Source organism: Ips typographus, linkage group LG11 (genome assembly GCF_016097725.1).
Source record: "Ips typographus isolate SLU linkage group LG11, UJ_Ityp_2.0, whole genome shotgun sequence".
NCBI lineage: Eukaryota > Metazoa > Arthropoda > Insecta > Coleoptera > Curculionidae > Ips > Ips typographus.
In genome coordinates, this window is record NC_138432.1 from 5,041,790 (window position 1) to 5,057,448 (window position 15,659).

A 15,659-nucleotide genomic window follows, 5' to 3' on the forward strand; every position below is an offset into this window, starting at 1 on the left:
CTATCAAATAGGTTTGGTTGTGCTAAATGTAATATGTGAATGAACGTAACATTCCCGTTAAAAGTAACAAATCAACGTTGAATTTCAGTGTAATATAAACTTTTTGATTTAAAAACGTTGCGTAGAAATTCGACATATAAGTAACTGTTGATGTATAGTTTTTGAGAAACTAGTAATAAAATAAGTTAAGAATGTAACGTTGTTTTGACGTTACATGGTGCGGTTATCTGTACAACTTAAAAAACCACAACCAAAGATCAGAGAAAAACGTCAAACGTTGTTTCAACGTAGAATGAACGTGTTTGTGCTTATTGCGGGGTGTTCAAATGTCAATCTCCAACTGTTTCAAATCCAATACAAACCACGAAGAATACTCATTTAAAGATGATATCTGCTAAGCGCAATAAGAACGGTAGCCGAGAGTATCATAAATGTTACATTCGTGGCCAACAAACAAATAAGAAACAGTAAATCGGCTTCGAAGACCATGTGTTGAAGACACTAAAACGGCTTATTCTCGGACAGTCATCAAATGTCTTCTGGCCGATTTTAGTGCCATTATACGACTATTAAAACATATTGCAGCCGCCAACAGAGATTCGATTACTTCTCCATTTAAATCGGCGCGATTATTGGTTTTTCCGTTAGAAAAATGAACGTTTTTTTGCGTGTCAGTTATGCAATTTTTGTTACAGTGTAGGTAATTCAGGTCGTCCCAAAAATGGCGGTATTACTCACTGTTCAAGAAGCTGGCTTTTTTTCTGGTCCACCCACAAGTGATTTTATCGTTCTGGGTATGAATTAAGTAGGTCGTATGTGTGTAGGGTCACCACCAACAATTTTTGCATTTGTTACTATAACTTGTTACACGTTAGTTAATGAGTGTAGACTGGTAATAATGAGAGAAACCAGACTCGAAAACCTCATTAGCTGACCTGTTTGGGCATAACAAAATTAAAGCACTTCAGGTCGCGGTGCTGTAGGTAGGTTGAAGTAAAAATGAAAATTAAAGCCACACACACACAGGTAATTGTGATTGTTCTTCGTATGTTGAGAGTCGAAAACCTCTCGAAAATGCATGTATTACATTACTTGAGAGCGGTAGCAACGTGTGTTCAACACCTACCTATCAATTTAGCAGGTAATGGTCAAGTAATTACTATTACACCTTGAGATAGTAAGTGGTGAAAATTGTTTAGGTTACAGTTAGTTTCATGGCTACTTTACACTGCTCTTTTTTCTATTATCATTATTAATAATTGAAAGAAAGTTAATTGTTTTGCAAACATTTTTTTTTCTTGGGCACGTCTTTTCCATTTTTTCCATTCTTCTTACTGCTGCTGGTGTATTGTGTACAGGGTGTCCGGATCGATTTTTGAGAAAAGATGAATGACAAAAATCGTATTTCGATATCAGTTTGCGACGCTAGATGGCGTTTTTCAAATTCAGACCATTTTGAAAACTCATCACAATTTTTTTGTTTATTAAAATATCGAAGTGAAACAAAAACCTTCTTAAGGCAGTTTTTTTATGCGATTCCAGTGGCGTGCTTGGTTTTTTGCTAATGTCTTCCGTTTTCTCAAAAGTTCACCTAACTTTATTATTTTAAATTGAAATGACAGTTTCTATAACTTTAATAAAATGCCTATTTTATGCCGTTTACTATAATGGAGGGCCGATTGAACAATTGATTTTTGAAAATTGAATTTTATCTATCTTCCGGACACGGCTGACGAGAAAGGGCGTGAGTAGCTTGAAAATGTCCAAAGTGCACCAAAAACGATCAGAAATATTTTTCAACTTTGACGCCCCCTAGCGGACAAACGGTACAACCAACCACATCACGTGAAGGTATATTGGGATAGCTTAAAGTTTTGACTATAATTTCTGTTATTTGACATATTCACTTAACCTGTCAAATAAGGAAGTTATTGAGGGTCAAAGTAACGAAAATAAGATCACTGGTTTGGCAGTGGAGCCTGTTTGACTTTGACGTCCTCTAGCGGCCAAACCATGTAACCAAATCAGTCATGAGACGGTATTTTTGGAAAGCCTAAAGTCTTGGCAATATTTGTTTTTATCTGACATTTTGTCGTAACCTGTTAAATAACAATGTTATTGAGAGTCAAAGTAACGAGTGTCTAGTAGTGTGTTTTAATTCTGCAAGATATACGAGAAAGTTTAAATTGGGGCAATGTTGCGCAATTTAAAGCTCAACCAAATGCCGTTTAAAAAATTGATATTTTCCGTGCATTTTAGAAGATATCCGAAAAAAAACTGAAAATTTTGGTTTTTCCTTTTTCTTTATTTCTAACCTTATTTGAAGAGATATCTCAAAACTAAAAGCATCTTTTCATTGTCACTTTTTCCCAGCTATTCGATGATGGATTCAAATTTGCCACACGACGTTTCGTTTTTTTCGCAGTCATCATCAACGTTTTTTTTCTTATAGGCGCCATATTGGATATTTAGCCTACCAAATAATACGTTTTATTCTGATTTCAGTGATGTTTATGATTTGCTCCATATCTGTTAATCACTGCAACTTAACTTCATATTTTAGTTATTTGTAGGAATCTATAGACATACTTACATTGTAGTAAATGTTTAAAAATGGACATTTTTTTAAAATTTTCTCATTTAAAATAAGAAAGTTAGGGTAATGATTGAGAAAACGGAATATATAAGCAAAAAACTAAGCACGCCACTGGAATCACATTAAAAAAGTGCCTTAAAAATGTGTTTGTTTCACTTCGATATTTTGATAAACAAAAAATTTTCAAAATGGTCAAAATTTGAAAAACCCCGCAAACTGACAAGATATCGAAATACGAATTTTCCCACTAATCTTGTTTTCCTGTCAAAACACTAAATCCGGACACCCTGTACAGGGTTGGTCCGTTGAGGTCAAGTTGATAAATGTTTAATGGAACACCCTGTATATTTTCTGATGAGTTGATAGATATTTTTCTTCTAATTTCAAAAATATATCACAAATTGACATTTGGTTTAGCCGTTTTCAAATTATTCTTGATTGTATTTGAAAATGAGAATTGCCATGGTTTAGGACGATTTCAAGATTAAAGGCGACATTTTTCGGGTCACGTGACTGTTGTTGACAACTGTCAATTTAACTTTACAGTGTTTCCAGCTGCGAATTTAAATTGTCGCGATCACGTGACGTGCTTTTACATTATCAGCTACCTACTGCAACATTGAAAAATATAATTTGCAGACATTTTCCGTCCTTAATGGACCGAACGTCACGATGACGTAATTTGACAATTGGTCAATATATTGTTTTGTTAAACTACGTCATCGTGACGTCAAATTTGCTCTGCACACTGATGGTTGGAGGCAACCAACCCTGGGACTTTGAAGAACAATAAAATGCAAATTTTTAAATAATAATTCAAAAACCGCTGAAGCAAATGTCAATTTTTTCTTGTGATCTTCTTGTGATTTTTTCGCTTTTTTATGGTCTTATTTTATTCATTATAATTTATGATGATTCTGAGTTTTGTCTTAACAGTTTCTAACATAACCCTATACATAATCTAAAAACTTTATTAATACAAAATTTTACACTAAATTAAATACAATAAAAACTCGATTAATACGATAATGGTTAGTGGTTACGCGTTTGATTATACTTATATAGCAGGGTAATTACAAATTTAAAATTAACTTGTTAAAAACCAAGAATAACAAATGACTACTTATAATTTGTATTTATGGAAATATTACCTTATGAAGCCTTGAACTTGATTATATGGGTAATTAAGGAAGTGTAATTAATGTGTTTTAACTTCGTTAAAACGGTATAGTTGCAAGGTAATGAATAGTGAACAATAGATTAAGCTTGTAATATACCTATCACATGTAATTATAAAACCACGTCCAGTAAAATATATAAATTATTATTTTTTGTCATTTTGTAAAAAGAAAATGTTTGTATTTCAGATAAATTGTGTTACAAATCACATTTCTACAGGGTTAGTCACCCAAACTGTTCATGAAAACTTTCCTGTTTTGAAAGCTGTGTGAACTAATAAGAAAGTTTATTTTACGTTTTTATTTTTCTCCAATCACTAACCAAACATGAATTCAAGTAATTTTACCATTACTGGCAAAAAACAGAGATGTTTTGTGGCAAGGTGTTAAGATAATTTAATGTATTTTAAAGTGAGTGATGGTGTTAGTGAACTAAAAGAGGAAATTCCTTGTTATAAGCACTTTTTGCCGGTTAATAAACTTATATTAAATCAGTTGTAAAATCAGGTTTTAACAGATAATAAAATTATATAGTATGAAGCCACGCTTATTAGACTTAAATGTATGCATATTAGGTATTAATTCAGGAAGTTGAATTTGCGTAGGTGCCTAACAAGCACAATTACTAATGTTTTTCGTATAAGACTCTGGGTGTTGTTCGTTTTGTTCACTTATCGTACAATTGAATGGTAGTTTGCTAAATCAATTAAAGTGCCGTACTGCAAAGGATATTTTAAGGTTTAAAAGTGTTTGTTGTTTTGCACTTGCACCAATTTGAAAGTTTAGTTTCACTGAGTTTTAACAAAACTAGTAAGGTAAAATTGGTGTTAGTTTAAATTGAAACTTGAGAAGTAATGGAAGAAATGCTAGTGACGTCGTCTGGTTCTTCAAATTACCATTCATCCGTACGTGTTTCCGCCGTTTTCAGACGCAAACCATACCACTCCCATCGTCATTGAGGAATATTGATGAAACCAAGCAAACACAAACCGGAAATTGTTTATTACAGGGGCAATTTTGTGGTGTTTTTCACTTATGAACAAATTGCTTCCATCTTCGGTCGAGATCTAAAGCTGTCCATTAAGCCACACAACCCACTTTGCAAAAACAAGCAACTTTACCTCGACTATTATCAGAAAAGCGATTATTTACAACCAAATTATGTCAAACTTAATAACTAACAGACATACCGTGTATGGCTCAAGTTAAGTAGTCCGCGCCACTGACTATTAACTTAAAACCTATGTTATCTTAATTAATTAGATGTAAATGCTTTTCAACTCTGTAAAATTATTAATAAATTGTTTTGCTTGCATAATAACAGTCAACAGCAATTAGCGACTGATGATTAATCGGATTAGGTAATGGATTTACCTATAGCGGAACAGTGGGTCAACAATCTTTTTTGTTGTTACAGTCAAGCCACCATGTGGCTTAGCGACACCAGCAGACTTTCGAGAATGCACGAAGACTCGGATTTGGAGAGCAGTTGTAGCAGTGGAGAAGAAATACCAATTTGGGTGCGTGGAGAACAACGATGGGTTTCTGGTATCAATGAGGAGACCACTTGTATTGATGTTATACAAGTTTTGTGCAAAGACGAGGAGAAACGAGTAAGCTAAATTGTTTACATTTCTTTCCCACTATTAACCTAACCCAAGTGCAGTAAAGATAGTCCTTTTTGTGTTGTCAGAGATAAAATCGTCTGTAAAACCCACTTGAGTGACAAGATGACTGTTTTAAGCACATTTTTGAAATCTTCATTAAATTTCCTATCCAATAATCTAAAAATCACTTCAAAATGTGATACAGTCAGGAAGAGAAGCGAAGAAACACAGTATTTGTAATTTACCAGTAATTTACTAATATTTTACTGTTAAAATTTTTATGATACGAATACAATTTACAGGGAAAACACATGGGACCAGCCGAACAGTACCAAATAACTGAAAGATGGAGAGGTGTGGAACAAACCTTGGAACCCTACTCCAAAATCCTAGATATCTGGAACACTTGGGGCTCTGCCCAGGCAGAGGTTTGTACCTACTACCAGCATCATACCACATCATTTGTGTGAATATTCTCCAGGTAAAAATATCGTTAAGAAGAATGCGATCGGATAGATCGTCTAATCGAAGGACAAAATGCCGATCGGATGTCAGCATTCATTCGGACAAATCCATGTGGAAAACGGTTCATCCTAAACGGTTCCAAGGGTTGACGGACAAAGGACCTTCTAGTACTGAGGAACTGTTGAAACTCGTGTTAGCACAAGGGGAGATTATAAGGAAACAACTGAAAAAGTTAAGGTAATTCTTCGTGAAAACAAATGCACAACAACAATGTCAGAAAAAATTAGATCAAACATGTAATTCTTTCAGGCATAGTGAACACCAAATCGGATTCCTAGAAGACAAAACGCACCGAGCCAGAGTGAGAAAGCATGGAAGCAACTACCTTTTGGAAACCTACCTTAAAGGCCTCTCCGAAGCCGTCAACCCTGAAATGGACGTCATCACCGCAGACAAAAACAGCGACAGCGGCGTTATGACTGAAGGTGACAGCGAACAATCCCACAACACCAATCTGAAAGACTCTTCCTGCAAAAACCCTGAGGTAACTAAAAAAAACTAAATCACCAGCTTGTAATAACTAACTAAAATTCTACAGACAACCAGCGACAGATTTTCGCCTTCCTCAGAGGAGTTTAACCAAAACCTCAAAGATGACGACACTAGTTCGACAGTCAGCGAAACCACTTTAAGGGAACAAACCGAACTGCTGGAGAAAATAATCAAACTCAACAAAAACCTGCTGAAAGAGGAGGAATCCCTTACCAAACTGGACAGTAACCTAAAAAAATACGACCGCAACAAATTGAAAGAACTGCAACAAGTCAAAGACAATGAAGAAGTCAACAAGGACCTGGCAAAACTTCGGACGGAAATGGCCAAAAGCGCTTGCGAGATGCAGCACAACGAAGTGGTGTTGGAGGAGACGTTGGAGGTGTTGGAGAGGAGGAGAAAACACCTGGAACTCCTGCATGAAGCGTTGTCTGGTGAGGACCAGGAATACGAAATGCTACAAGCCTTGTTGTATAGCAGTAGGCAGCAGAGAAGCAGGCCTGACTATAACAATTTCTATCGTACCAAAGAGATGCTGGATACCCTAGTTTAAGTTAAATTAAAATTTAATACCAAATATTTGTACCTATTAGCTTATTGTGTTTTTATTAACAAAGTTTGAGTGGTTTGTTAAAAATTAAAGTTTATTTTTTTTGGAAAATTGGTTTTTGTTTGATGTAATCTAGTGAACAGTTCTTTATAAATAATAATGACTAGTATATATCAATTTAAATATGAGTAATGAAACAAATATTTCGAAAAGTAAATAACGTGAACGTATTAATACGATTAATCAGGGTTCTAGCTACAATTATTTATCACGAATTTCCAATATGTCCGGAAAACACGATAACACTTAATCTCTCTACCAAAGTGCTTATCACGGTCCGTAAATATTTCCATTAATACCTATTGTGGAATAAATAATAATTTAGTCTTTCCAAAGTTATAGCGAAAAGAACAGTATAAAAAATGGATGGAGGAGGTGGAGGATTTGGAGGTGGAGGTGGTGATTTCGGTGGAGGTGGTGGATTCCACGGAGGAGGATTTGGCGGTGGACCACATCACGGTGGAGGTGGTGGATTTCACGGAGGTCCCCATGGAGGAGGATTTGGAGGTGGACCGCATCACGGTGGAGGATTCGGACCTCATTTTGGACCACATCCTCACCCACCACACCTTTATGGACCTGGTATGGGAGGGTTTTTCCATGGACCACCACCGCCACCACCACCACCTTTTGTGCCTCACCCCAGGCCTTACGAGGAACCCTGTTGTTGCGTGTGTACCATTCTGTGATTGACTTTCGTGTGTTTTTAGTACCGGATGAGACATACCTTAAGCAAACCGAGATAACCGCCTTATCTTATAATACAAAAATGTGTGATTTCGGACTAAGTATAATCATTTGTGAATCGGCAATAATTCGCTAAACATCTGAATTTGTTGTAAAGATGCCCCCACCAGGAGGACCACCAGGACACCATCACGGCCCACCACATCACGGTCCCCCAGGACCTCATGGACCTCATGGACCACCAGGACCACCACCACCATGCGGAGGAGACTGTTGTTGTTGTTGTCCAAGTTGTTATTGTACATGCACCATTTTGTGATGAGGTTGGAGGATAGTAATAATGTTTACTACTAGTGATTGTACTGACTTTTGATGTGTTTCGACTCATAAATTGTATTTAATATATTGTAATTATTTATTCATAAGTTTAAGTGTTTTTTCCTGTTTTGCAATTGATTGATTGCTATCTTAGAAATTTGTCATTTCTAAGTAAGGTACCTATTTCAAAGCAGTTGAAGTGAAGACAAGTCATATTTGATAATAATATTGAAAATAGAAAAAGAGATAATAAAGGAATCCGATTAGATCATACATTTATTGCTATAAACATTACTCAAACAAGCCATAATTTTTAGATATGCAGATAAACAGTAGATCGATGACATTCTTCTCCTAATCTTCATTTTAGTATTTTATTACTTTATCATACATGTGGATAATGAAATAATATTACATGCATGCAAAGTTTATTGGGCACTCGTTCTCTAATTTGATTTTGATGACGTTTGGTCAATCAAAGTATTTATTTTTAGGATTTTAAAAAAATAGGCTTAATACAACTATATTTTAAGTGTGGAAAACTAGATATTTTTATAAACTAAGCAAACACTCTCATAACAACAATACTCCATCAATCTCTCTCTACCCTTGTTATATTCAATAGCTTTCATGTTAAAATTTAAACCAAACCTATTTAGTATCAGAATACCAAAATGAAAGCACTAACATTAGTAAACTTTATTGGGGTTGTTCATATAGTGAAAGCAGTTCAATATGAACCAAATTGGGATAGTTTGGACTCTAGACCAATCCCGGACTGGTATGACAAGGCAAAAATTGGCATTTTTATCCATTGGGGTGTGTTTTCAGTGCCCAGTATGGGCACGGAATGGTTTTGGGGTTTCTGGAATGATGGAGGTACGTTTTTAGTATTCAATTCGCTAGGAATCACAAAATCAACTTTGAATTTGCAGGAGAAGTGACAGAATACTTAAACAACTACTTCCCAGCTGATTTCACTTATCAGGAGTTTGCCAAAGATTTCAAGGCAGAATTTTTCAATCCAACTGAATGGGCTGAGTTGTTTGCTAAATCAGGAGCTAAGTACGTCTCTGTTAGAAAATCTAGTATTTCCTGACATATTTTTGTTAGGTATGTGGTGCTTACCAGCAAACACCACGAAGGGTTTACCTTATGGCCATCTGATTACTCCTTCAGCTGGAATTCAAAGGATTTAGGACCACGTAGAGACATAGTAGGTGGGTATTAGACTCTCCTTTGAAAAACTCTACCACAGTTTGAAAATTTAGGTGAACTTGGTGAGGCTGTACGAGCTCAAAACCTTACATACGGACTGTACCACTCCTTACTTGAATGGTACCATCCTCTGTACCTCAAAGCTAAAGATGGATGGACGGATAGGAGGTTCGCGGAACTGAAAGCCATACCAGAACTCTACGAATTGGTACTTTAAAGTTCAGGTACCTTCACCTTAACATACAGAGATAGAGAGTGTTTTTCACAGGTAAACACTTATAAACCTTCGATAATTTGGTCTGATGGTGATTGGGAGGCTCCGGATACTTATTGGAACTCCACAGATTTTCTGGCTTGGCTTTATAACGAGAGTCCCGTGAAAGATTTCGTAGTGACTAATGACAGATGGGGTACTGGTACTCCTTGCAATCATGGCGGATACTTTACATGCAATGATCGATATAGTCCTAGTAAGTGAATTTACATTTTAAATTAATATTGATTGACTTTGGGTTGTAGCTGAATTACAAGACCGTAAGTGGGAAAACGCTATGAGTTTGGATAGGGTAGCTTTTGGGTATCGAAGAAATGCCAAATTTGAGGATTATTTAAGTTTTGAGGAGTTGATTACTACTGTAATTCAGACTGTAGCCTATGGAGGTACTTTTCTAATAAAAGTTGTTCTAAATTACTTCAAAACCCTCACATTAGGAAATATCCTGATCAATATCGGTCCAGGACACGATGGAACCATTGATATGATTTTCCAAGAACGACTCCTTCAACTAGGTACCTGGCTTGCCATTAATGGAGAAGCCATCTACGAGTCTCACCCTTGGACAACTGCCCAACAAGATTCCTTGAACAGCAATGTGTACTACACCACCAAAAACCAGGCATTGTACGCTCTTTTACTAAAGTGGCCTAGTGGATCAAGCCTGAATTCCCTTAAACTGGGTTCAGTGTTGTCAGTTTTAACTGAAAATACTAGAATTAGCTTGTTGGGACAGGAGGGACAGTTGGAATGGAGTGCTGGAGATGATAATGTGGTGATCAATTTACCGGATATGGCAGATGTTGAATCCGACTCTGCTTGGGTTATTAAAATTGATTTATCCTAAATATAGATTTTTGTAAACGAGTCAATAAATTTTGTAGTAATTCAATTAGTGAATGATAACCTAGTTTATGTCTTAAAACACTTTCAAAATATTCCTTTACATCTTTTAAAAATTGGGCATACCTACAGTGTGTCAGAATAAGGAAAGCCACTATGGGAATCTCAAAAACGGTTGCAGATTTGATTAAATTGGAGAAAAGTTGCCTAATCATGGCCTTAAAAAATGACTTTTCCGATTAACATCATTTTCCGTTTCAGTTTTTGAGATATTTGGAAAAAACTGATTTTTGTTATTTTACTATTTAATTTAAGGACAAATTGTGTATATAATACGGTCCTGATTTATGTTAGATTCTGAAAGTACCTTTTATTCCGAATTCAATGATGAATAACACTTTTTTTATTTTTGGTATTATATTATATTAGTATATTATTTTTGGTAAATCTGTTTTTCTCCAGGCTAAGCTTTTTGGGTATTATTTCTGCATTGTTTCATTTAATCGGAAGTTACTCGCTTATTTGAAACATTCAGTAGAAACACATCACAGGAGTGTAAATAGCCAATGAATGGAGCTATCACGTGACGTCAAGCGGGCGCGACTAAGTTATCCCGTTTGGCCACTAGATGGCGTGAAATTTGGTCATTATATATTTTTTTGCAAATATCTCAAAAACTGTCTAACTGACAAACTTGAAGTTTTTACCATAAATTTGTCGATAGGACGCAACTTTTGTCATATATATACAATTTTCCTATGAAATGCACCGTTTGGCTCTAAAAAAATAAAAACTTAACTTTTCTAATTTTTACTAGGGGCATCTCTGGCAAATTTTTAAAAAAATCAAAATTTTAAAAAACATTAAACAGGCTTTGGAACCTTTAGGTTGATAGTCGAAAAATGGCATAGAATGCCAAAGGGCGATTACGTCCCTTATAAGGAAGCCACGCCCTGAAAAGTACTTAAAAATTACAAAAATCAATGTCATCTCAAAAATAGTACCAGTTAGCGACATTTCAGTTTCTGAGGTCCAAATTAGTCTATAAAAGGAATTCCATTAAGATCCAATCCAAAGATTAATATCCAATAACCTAAAAAATGTCCACAAAATTTGGTACAGCCAGGTAGAAAAACGGTGTCAAAATTTGAACTGACAGGAACACATTTTGAAAGGACAGTCAGAGACAAGATCGGCTGTAAAACCAACTTGGAGAAAGAAAATGACTGTTTTAAGTACATTTTTGGAATCTCCATTAAATTTCCTATCTAATAACCTAAAAAATGACTCAAAAATTTGGTACAGTCAGGTAGAAAAGCGGTGTCAAATTTGAACTGACAAAATCACAGTTTGAAAGGACAGTCAAAGACAAAATCGCCTGTAAACTTGGAGAGAGAAAATGACTGTTTTAAGCACATTTTTGGAATCTACATTAAGTTTCCTTTTCAATAACCTAAAAAAAGCCTACAAAATTTGGTACAGTCAGGTAGAGAAGCGGTGTCAAATTTGAACTGACAATATCACAGTTTGAAAGGACAGTCAAAGACAAAATCGCCTTTAAAACCAACTTGGAGTGAGAAAATTACTGTTTTAAGCACATTTTTGGAATCCTCATTAAATTTCCTTTTCAATAACCTAAAAAATGACTAAAAAATTTGGTACAGTCAGGTAGAAAAGCGGTGTCAAATTTGAACTGACAAAATCACAGTTTGAAAGGACAGTCAAAGACAAAGCCTGTAAAACCAACTTATAGTGAGAAAATGACTGTTTTAAGCACATTTTTGGAATCCTCATTAAATTTCCTTTTCAATAACCTAAAAGATGACCAAAAAATTTGGTACAGTCAGCTAGCAAAACGGCGTCAAAATTTGAGCTGACAGGAGCACAGTTTGAAAGGACAGTCAAAGACAAAATCGCCTTTAAAACCAACTTGGAGTGAGAAAATTACTGTTTTAAGCACATTTTTGGAATCCTCATTAAATTTCCTTTTCAATAACCTAAAAAATGACTAAAAAATTTGGTACAGTCAGGTAGAAAAGCGGTGTCAAATTTGAACTGACAAAATCACAGTTTGAAAGGACAGTCAAAGACAAAGCCTGTAAAACCAACTTATAGTGAGAAAATGACTGTTTTAAGCACATTTTTGGAATCCTCATTAAATTTCCTTTTCAATAACCTAAAAGATGACCAAAAAATTTGGTACAGTCAGCTAGCAAAACGGCGTCAAAATTTGAGCTGACAGGAGCACAGTTTGAAAGGACAGTCAAAGACAAAATCGCCTTTAAAACCAACTTGGAGTGAGAAAATGACTGTTTTAAGCACATTTTTGGAATCCTCATTAAATTTCCTTTTCAATAACCTAAAAAATGACTAAAAAATTTGGTACAGTCAGGTAGAAAAGCGGTGTCAAATTTGAACTGACAAAATCACAGTTTGAAAGGACAGTCAAAGACAAAGCCTGTAAAACCAACTTATAGTGAGAAAATGACTGTTTTAAGCACATTTTTGGAATCCTCATTAAATTTCCTTTTCAATAACCTAAAAGATGACCAAAAAATTTGGTACAGTCAGCTAGCAAAACGGCGTCAAAATTTGAGCTGACAGGAGCACAGTTTGAAAGGACAGTCAAAGACAAAATCGCCTTTAAAACCAACTTGGAGTGAGAAAATTACTGTTTTAAGCACATTTTTGGAATCCTCATTAAATTTCCTTTTCAATAACCTAAAAAATGACTAAAAAATTTGGTACAGTCAGGTAGAAAAGCGGTGTCAAATTTGAACTGACAAAATCACAGTTTGAATGGACAGTCTAATACAAAATCGCCTGTAAAACCAACTTGGAATAAGAAAATGACTGTTTTAAGCACATTTTTGGAATCCTCATTAAATTTCCTTTTATTATTGTGCTTTACAAGATCACCGTAATCTAAAACTGCAAAAAACAGTAATTTTGACACAATTTTGGTGCAATTTACCATAAAATTGCTAATCACTCGATATTAAAAAATAAAGCCAGCATTTAAAAAAAATAGGTTGATAATGGTTCCGTAAAGACAAAACGTCGGAAAAAAAGCACTAAAAGTTGCTATGGAGAAGTTAAATTAGTTTTGATATTAAAGTCACAAAAAAAATTCTAAATATCATTTTATTAAGGCCATTACTGCGAAACTTTTCTCCCATTTACCAAAATCTGTATTTCTAACTGTTTTCAAGATCCCCATACTAATCCTCTTTATCTTGGGCACACTGTATATTGATCCAAATAATTGTTGTTTTTTGACGTCAAAAACTCTTGAATGACACGATCTAAAGGTTAATAAGACAGATGTTTTCCTGATCTGTTTTTAAAGTGTATTTTATAACAATTGAAACCAACAGACATTTAACACTTGTCAAGGAGATAATGTCATTAAGTAAATCTAATCTTGTGAGAAGGCAAAAAATGCATATCTAAGTGACTGAAAAAGCTTTAATAGATAATCACTTGTAAAAATCTATAAATGTTTTTCTTAGTTTTAAAGATGTTTTTTTTTAGTTCAGTAACCTTCTACAAAATTGTTCAGAAAGGGCTAAATTACCTATTTTTGATATTTTTATTTGGTGATAGTTATGTTTACACTTAACCCAGTTTGATTATCAAAAAACTAGGTCAATTATTGTCGTGATACTTTGAAAGTACTGGACTTTATATACAAAGTGTTTTAGATATACTTATTCTTATTTAATTTTTTAGGTTCAGATACAAGTTTTAGTAAATTGGAGAAAGATTGGTCTAGTTAAACCCCAACTGTTCAAACAAACTGTCAACAGACGTTATTACATAATTGTCTAGCGATTAACACTAACTGTGAATTTATGTAAGACAATATTGAATTTACCTGTTTAGCTCACTCAGTATAGTTGCTCTAGTAGACCTTTATAATATAGCAATTACTGAATCAAATAAGTACCTACCAAGCGATAACCTAGATTTTGGAGGTCCAGACTCACCTCCAAAATTTGTTTCAAGTGGTTGAAATCTACTTTTCGACACTATAAATAACAAAGCAAATGAGGCCGAGCTCACAGTTCCTCTTTCGCTTAAATAATCATGAAGTCTCTTATTTTCTGCAGTTTTCTAGTTGTGGCTGTGAGTGCCAACCTCTTGGAGCAGCAAGCAACTCTATTTGAGTCTTTCAAGGTATTTTTTTAGTAATTTTTTTCACCAGTGTCTAAATAAACAATTATGAGTTAGACTGCCCATGGCAAAACCTACAGCAACCAGGTTGAAGAAGCTACTCGTTTTGCAATTTTCAAACAAAACTTAATTGAAATTGAAACCCACAATGCGTTGTACGACCAAGGTTTGGTGTCCTACAACAAGAGCATCAACAAGTTCTCCGACATGACCCAGGAGGAGTTCAAATCCTACCTCACTCTTCACTCCAAACCCACTCTCAGATCGAAACAGCTCCAGCCTTACGTCGTAAAAGGGGTTGAAGTTGCTGATTCTGTTGATTGGAGAGAACAAGGATACGTTACTGAGGTTAAAGACCAAGGAGATTGCGGTTCTTGCTGGTCATTTGCTTTGGTATGTTAATTTCACTGTTGAGAAGTAGGATATTAATGGTTGTAATGGTAGACTGGGGCTACTGAAGGAGCCTACGCTCGTACTACTGGAAACTTAGTCTCATTGTCCGAACAGCAATTGATTGACTGTACCAGTGACTTTAACTATGGTTGTGAAGGTGGTTTTTTGGACGAAACTTTCCCTTACATTTCACAGTATGGTCTTGAAACTGAGGACAGCTATCCCTACACAGGTGATCCTTCAGCAAATTCTCTCAAATCACGCAGTTAATCTGATTTATTTATAGGTGTTGACGGAACATGCCAATACGATGCCACCCAAGTTGTAGCCAAGGTAACCACTTACCACTCCATCTCAGACGAGACAAGTCTTCTGGAGGTAGTAGCGACTGAAGGTCCTGTTGCTGTGGCCATTGACGCCACTTACCTCTCCCTGTACTCTTCCGGAATTTACACTGACGAAAACTGCGATCCTAGTGGACTCAACCATGGTGTTTTGATTGTCGGATACGGAACTGAAAACGACCAGGACTACTGGATTGTCAAAAACTCATGGGGACCTTCATGGGGTGATCAGGGTTACTTTAAACTTTTGCGTGGTACCAACGAGTGCGGAGTTGCTGAAGATGATGTTTATCCTGTTGTATAAATGCTGTTTTTGTTACATTTAGGTTTTTAATTTTTTTAATATAACTTGTAGTTTTTAAATAATTAGTTATTGATTACCCCACATTAGATACTTA

The 15,659-nt window shown here is 35.3% G+C and overlaps 3 protein-coding genes across 5 annotated transcripts in view; all 3 read left to right on the top strand.

Moving 5' to 3' along the window:
- The window catches only part of LOC145736088 (uncharacterized), a 50,192-nt gene extending 42,072 nt beyond the window's left edge, over positions 1-8,120 (top strand). For all 3 annotated transcript variants that reach the window (XM_081990338.1, XM_081990339.1, XM_081990340.1), the window contains 5 exons: positions 5,192-5,387; positions 5,684-5,809; positions 5,863-6,083; positions 6,156-6,390; positions 6,445-8,120. In XM_081990338.1, the coding sequence (XP_081846464.1) occupies positions 5,202-5,387; positions 5,684-5,809; positions 5,863-6,083; positions 6,156-6,390; positions 6,445-6,951 (1,275 nt within the window). In that variant the 5' untranslated portion in view covers positions 5,192-5,201 and the 3' untranslated portion in view covers positions 6,952-8,120. The remainder of the gene's footprint in view (positions 1-5,191; positions 5,388-5,683; positions 5,810-5,862; positions 6,084-6,155; positions 6,391-6,444) is intronic.
- Positions 8,121-8,621: 501 nt separating this feature from the next.
- Positions 8,622-10,405, top strand: LOC145736086 (tissue alpha-L-fucosidase-like). The gene is made up of 7 exons (XM_081990335.1): positions 8,622-8,892; positions 8,949-9,078; positions 9,127-9,233; positions 9,285-9,439; positions 9,500-9,701; positions 9,751-9,891; positions 9,943-10,405. The coding sequence occupies exons 1-7, from the start codon at positions 8,688-8,690 to the stop codon at positions 10,350-10,352; spliced, it is 1,350 nt and encodes a 449-aa protein (XP_081846461.1). The 5' UTR covers positions 8,622-8,687; the 3' UTR covers positions 10,353-10,405.
- A 3,046-nt stretch (positions 10,406-13,451) lies between these two features.
- LOC145736089 (cathepsin L-like) lies at positions 13,452-15,627 on the top strand. Its single transcript, XM_081990341.1, has 4 exons — positions 13,452-14,527; positions 14,582-14,917; positions 14,969-15,149; positions 15,204-15,627. The coding sequence occupies exons 1-4, from the start codon at positions 14,438-14,440 to the stop codon at positions 15,563-15,565; spliced, it is 969 nt and encodes a 322-aa protein (XP_081846467.1). The 5' UTR covers positions 13,452-14,437; the 3' UTR covers positions 15,566-15,627.
- The last annotated feature ends 32 nt before the right edge of the window (positions 15,628-15,659 follow it).

Bases quoted from the DNA above. Each gene is read 5' to 3' on its own strand.
- LOC145736089 (XM_081990341.1), top strand. From the start codon at position 14,438: ATGAAGTCTCTTATTTTCTGCAGTTTTCTAGTTGTGGCTGTGAGTGCC. The intron at 14,918-14,968 runs GTATGTTAATTT...TTGTAATGGTAG, and splicing joins CTTGCTGGTCATTTGCTTTG to ACTGGGGCTACTGAAGGAGC. The intron at 15,150-15,203 runs GTGATCCTTCAG...ATTTATTTATAG, and splicing joins GGACAGCTATCCCTACACAG to GTGTTGACGGAACATGCCAA.
- LOC145736086 (XM_081990335.1), top strand. From the start codon at position 8,688: ATGAAAGCACTAACATTAGTAAACTTTATTGGGGTTGTTCATATAGTG. The intron at 9,079-9,126 runs GTACGTCTCTGT...TATTTTTGTTAG, and splicing joins TTTGCTAAATCAGGAGCTAA to GTATGTGGTGCTTACCAGCA. The intron at 9,440-9,499 runs GTACTTTAAAGT...TGTTTTTCACAG, and splicing joins TACCAGAACTCTACGAATTG to GTAAACACTTATAAACCTTC.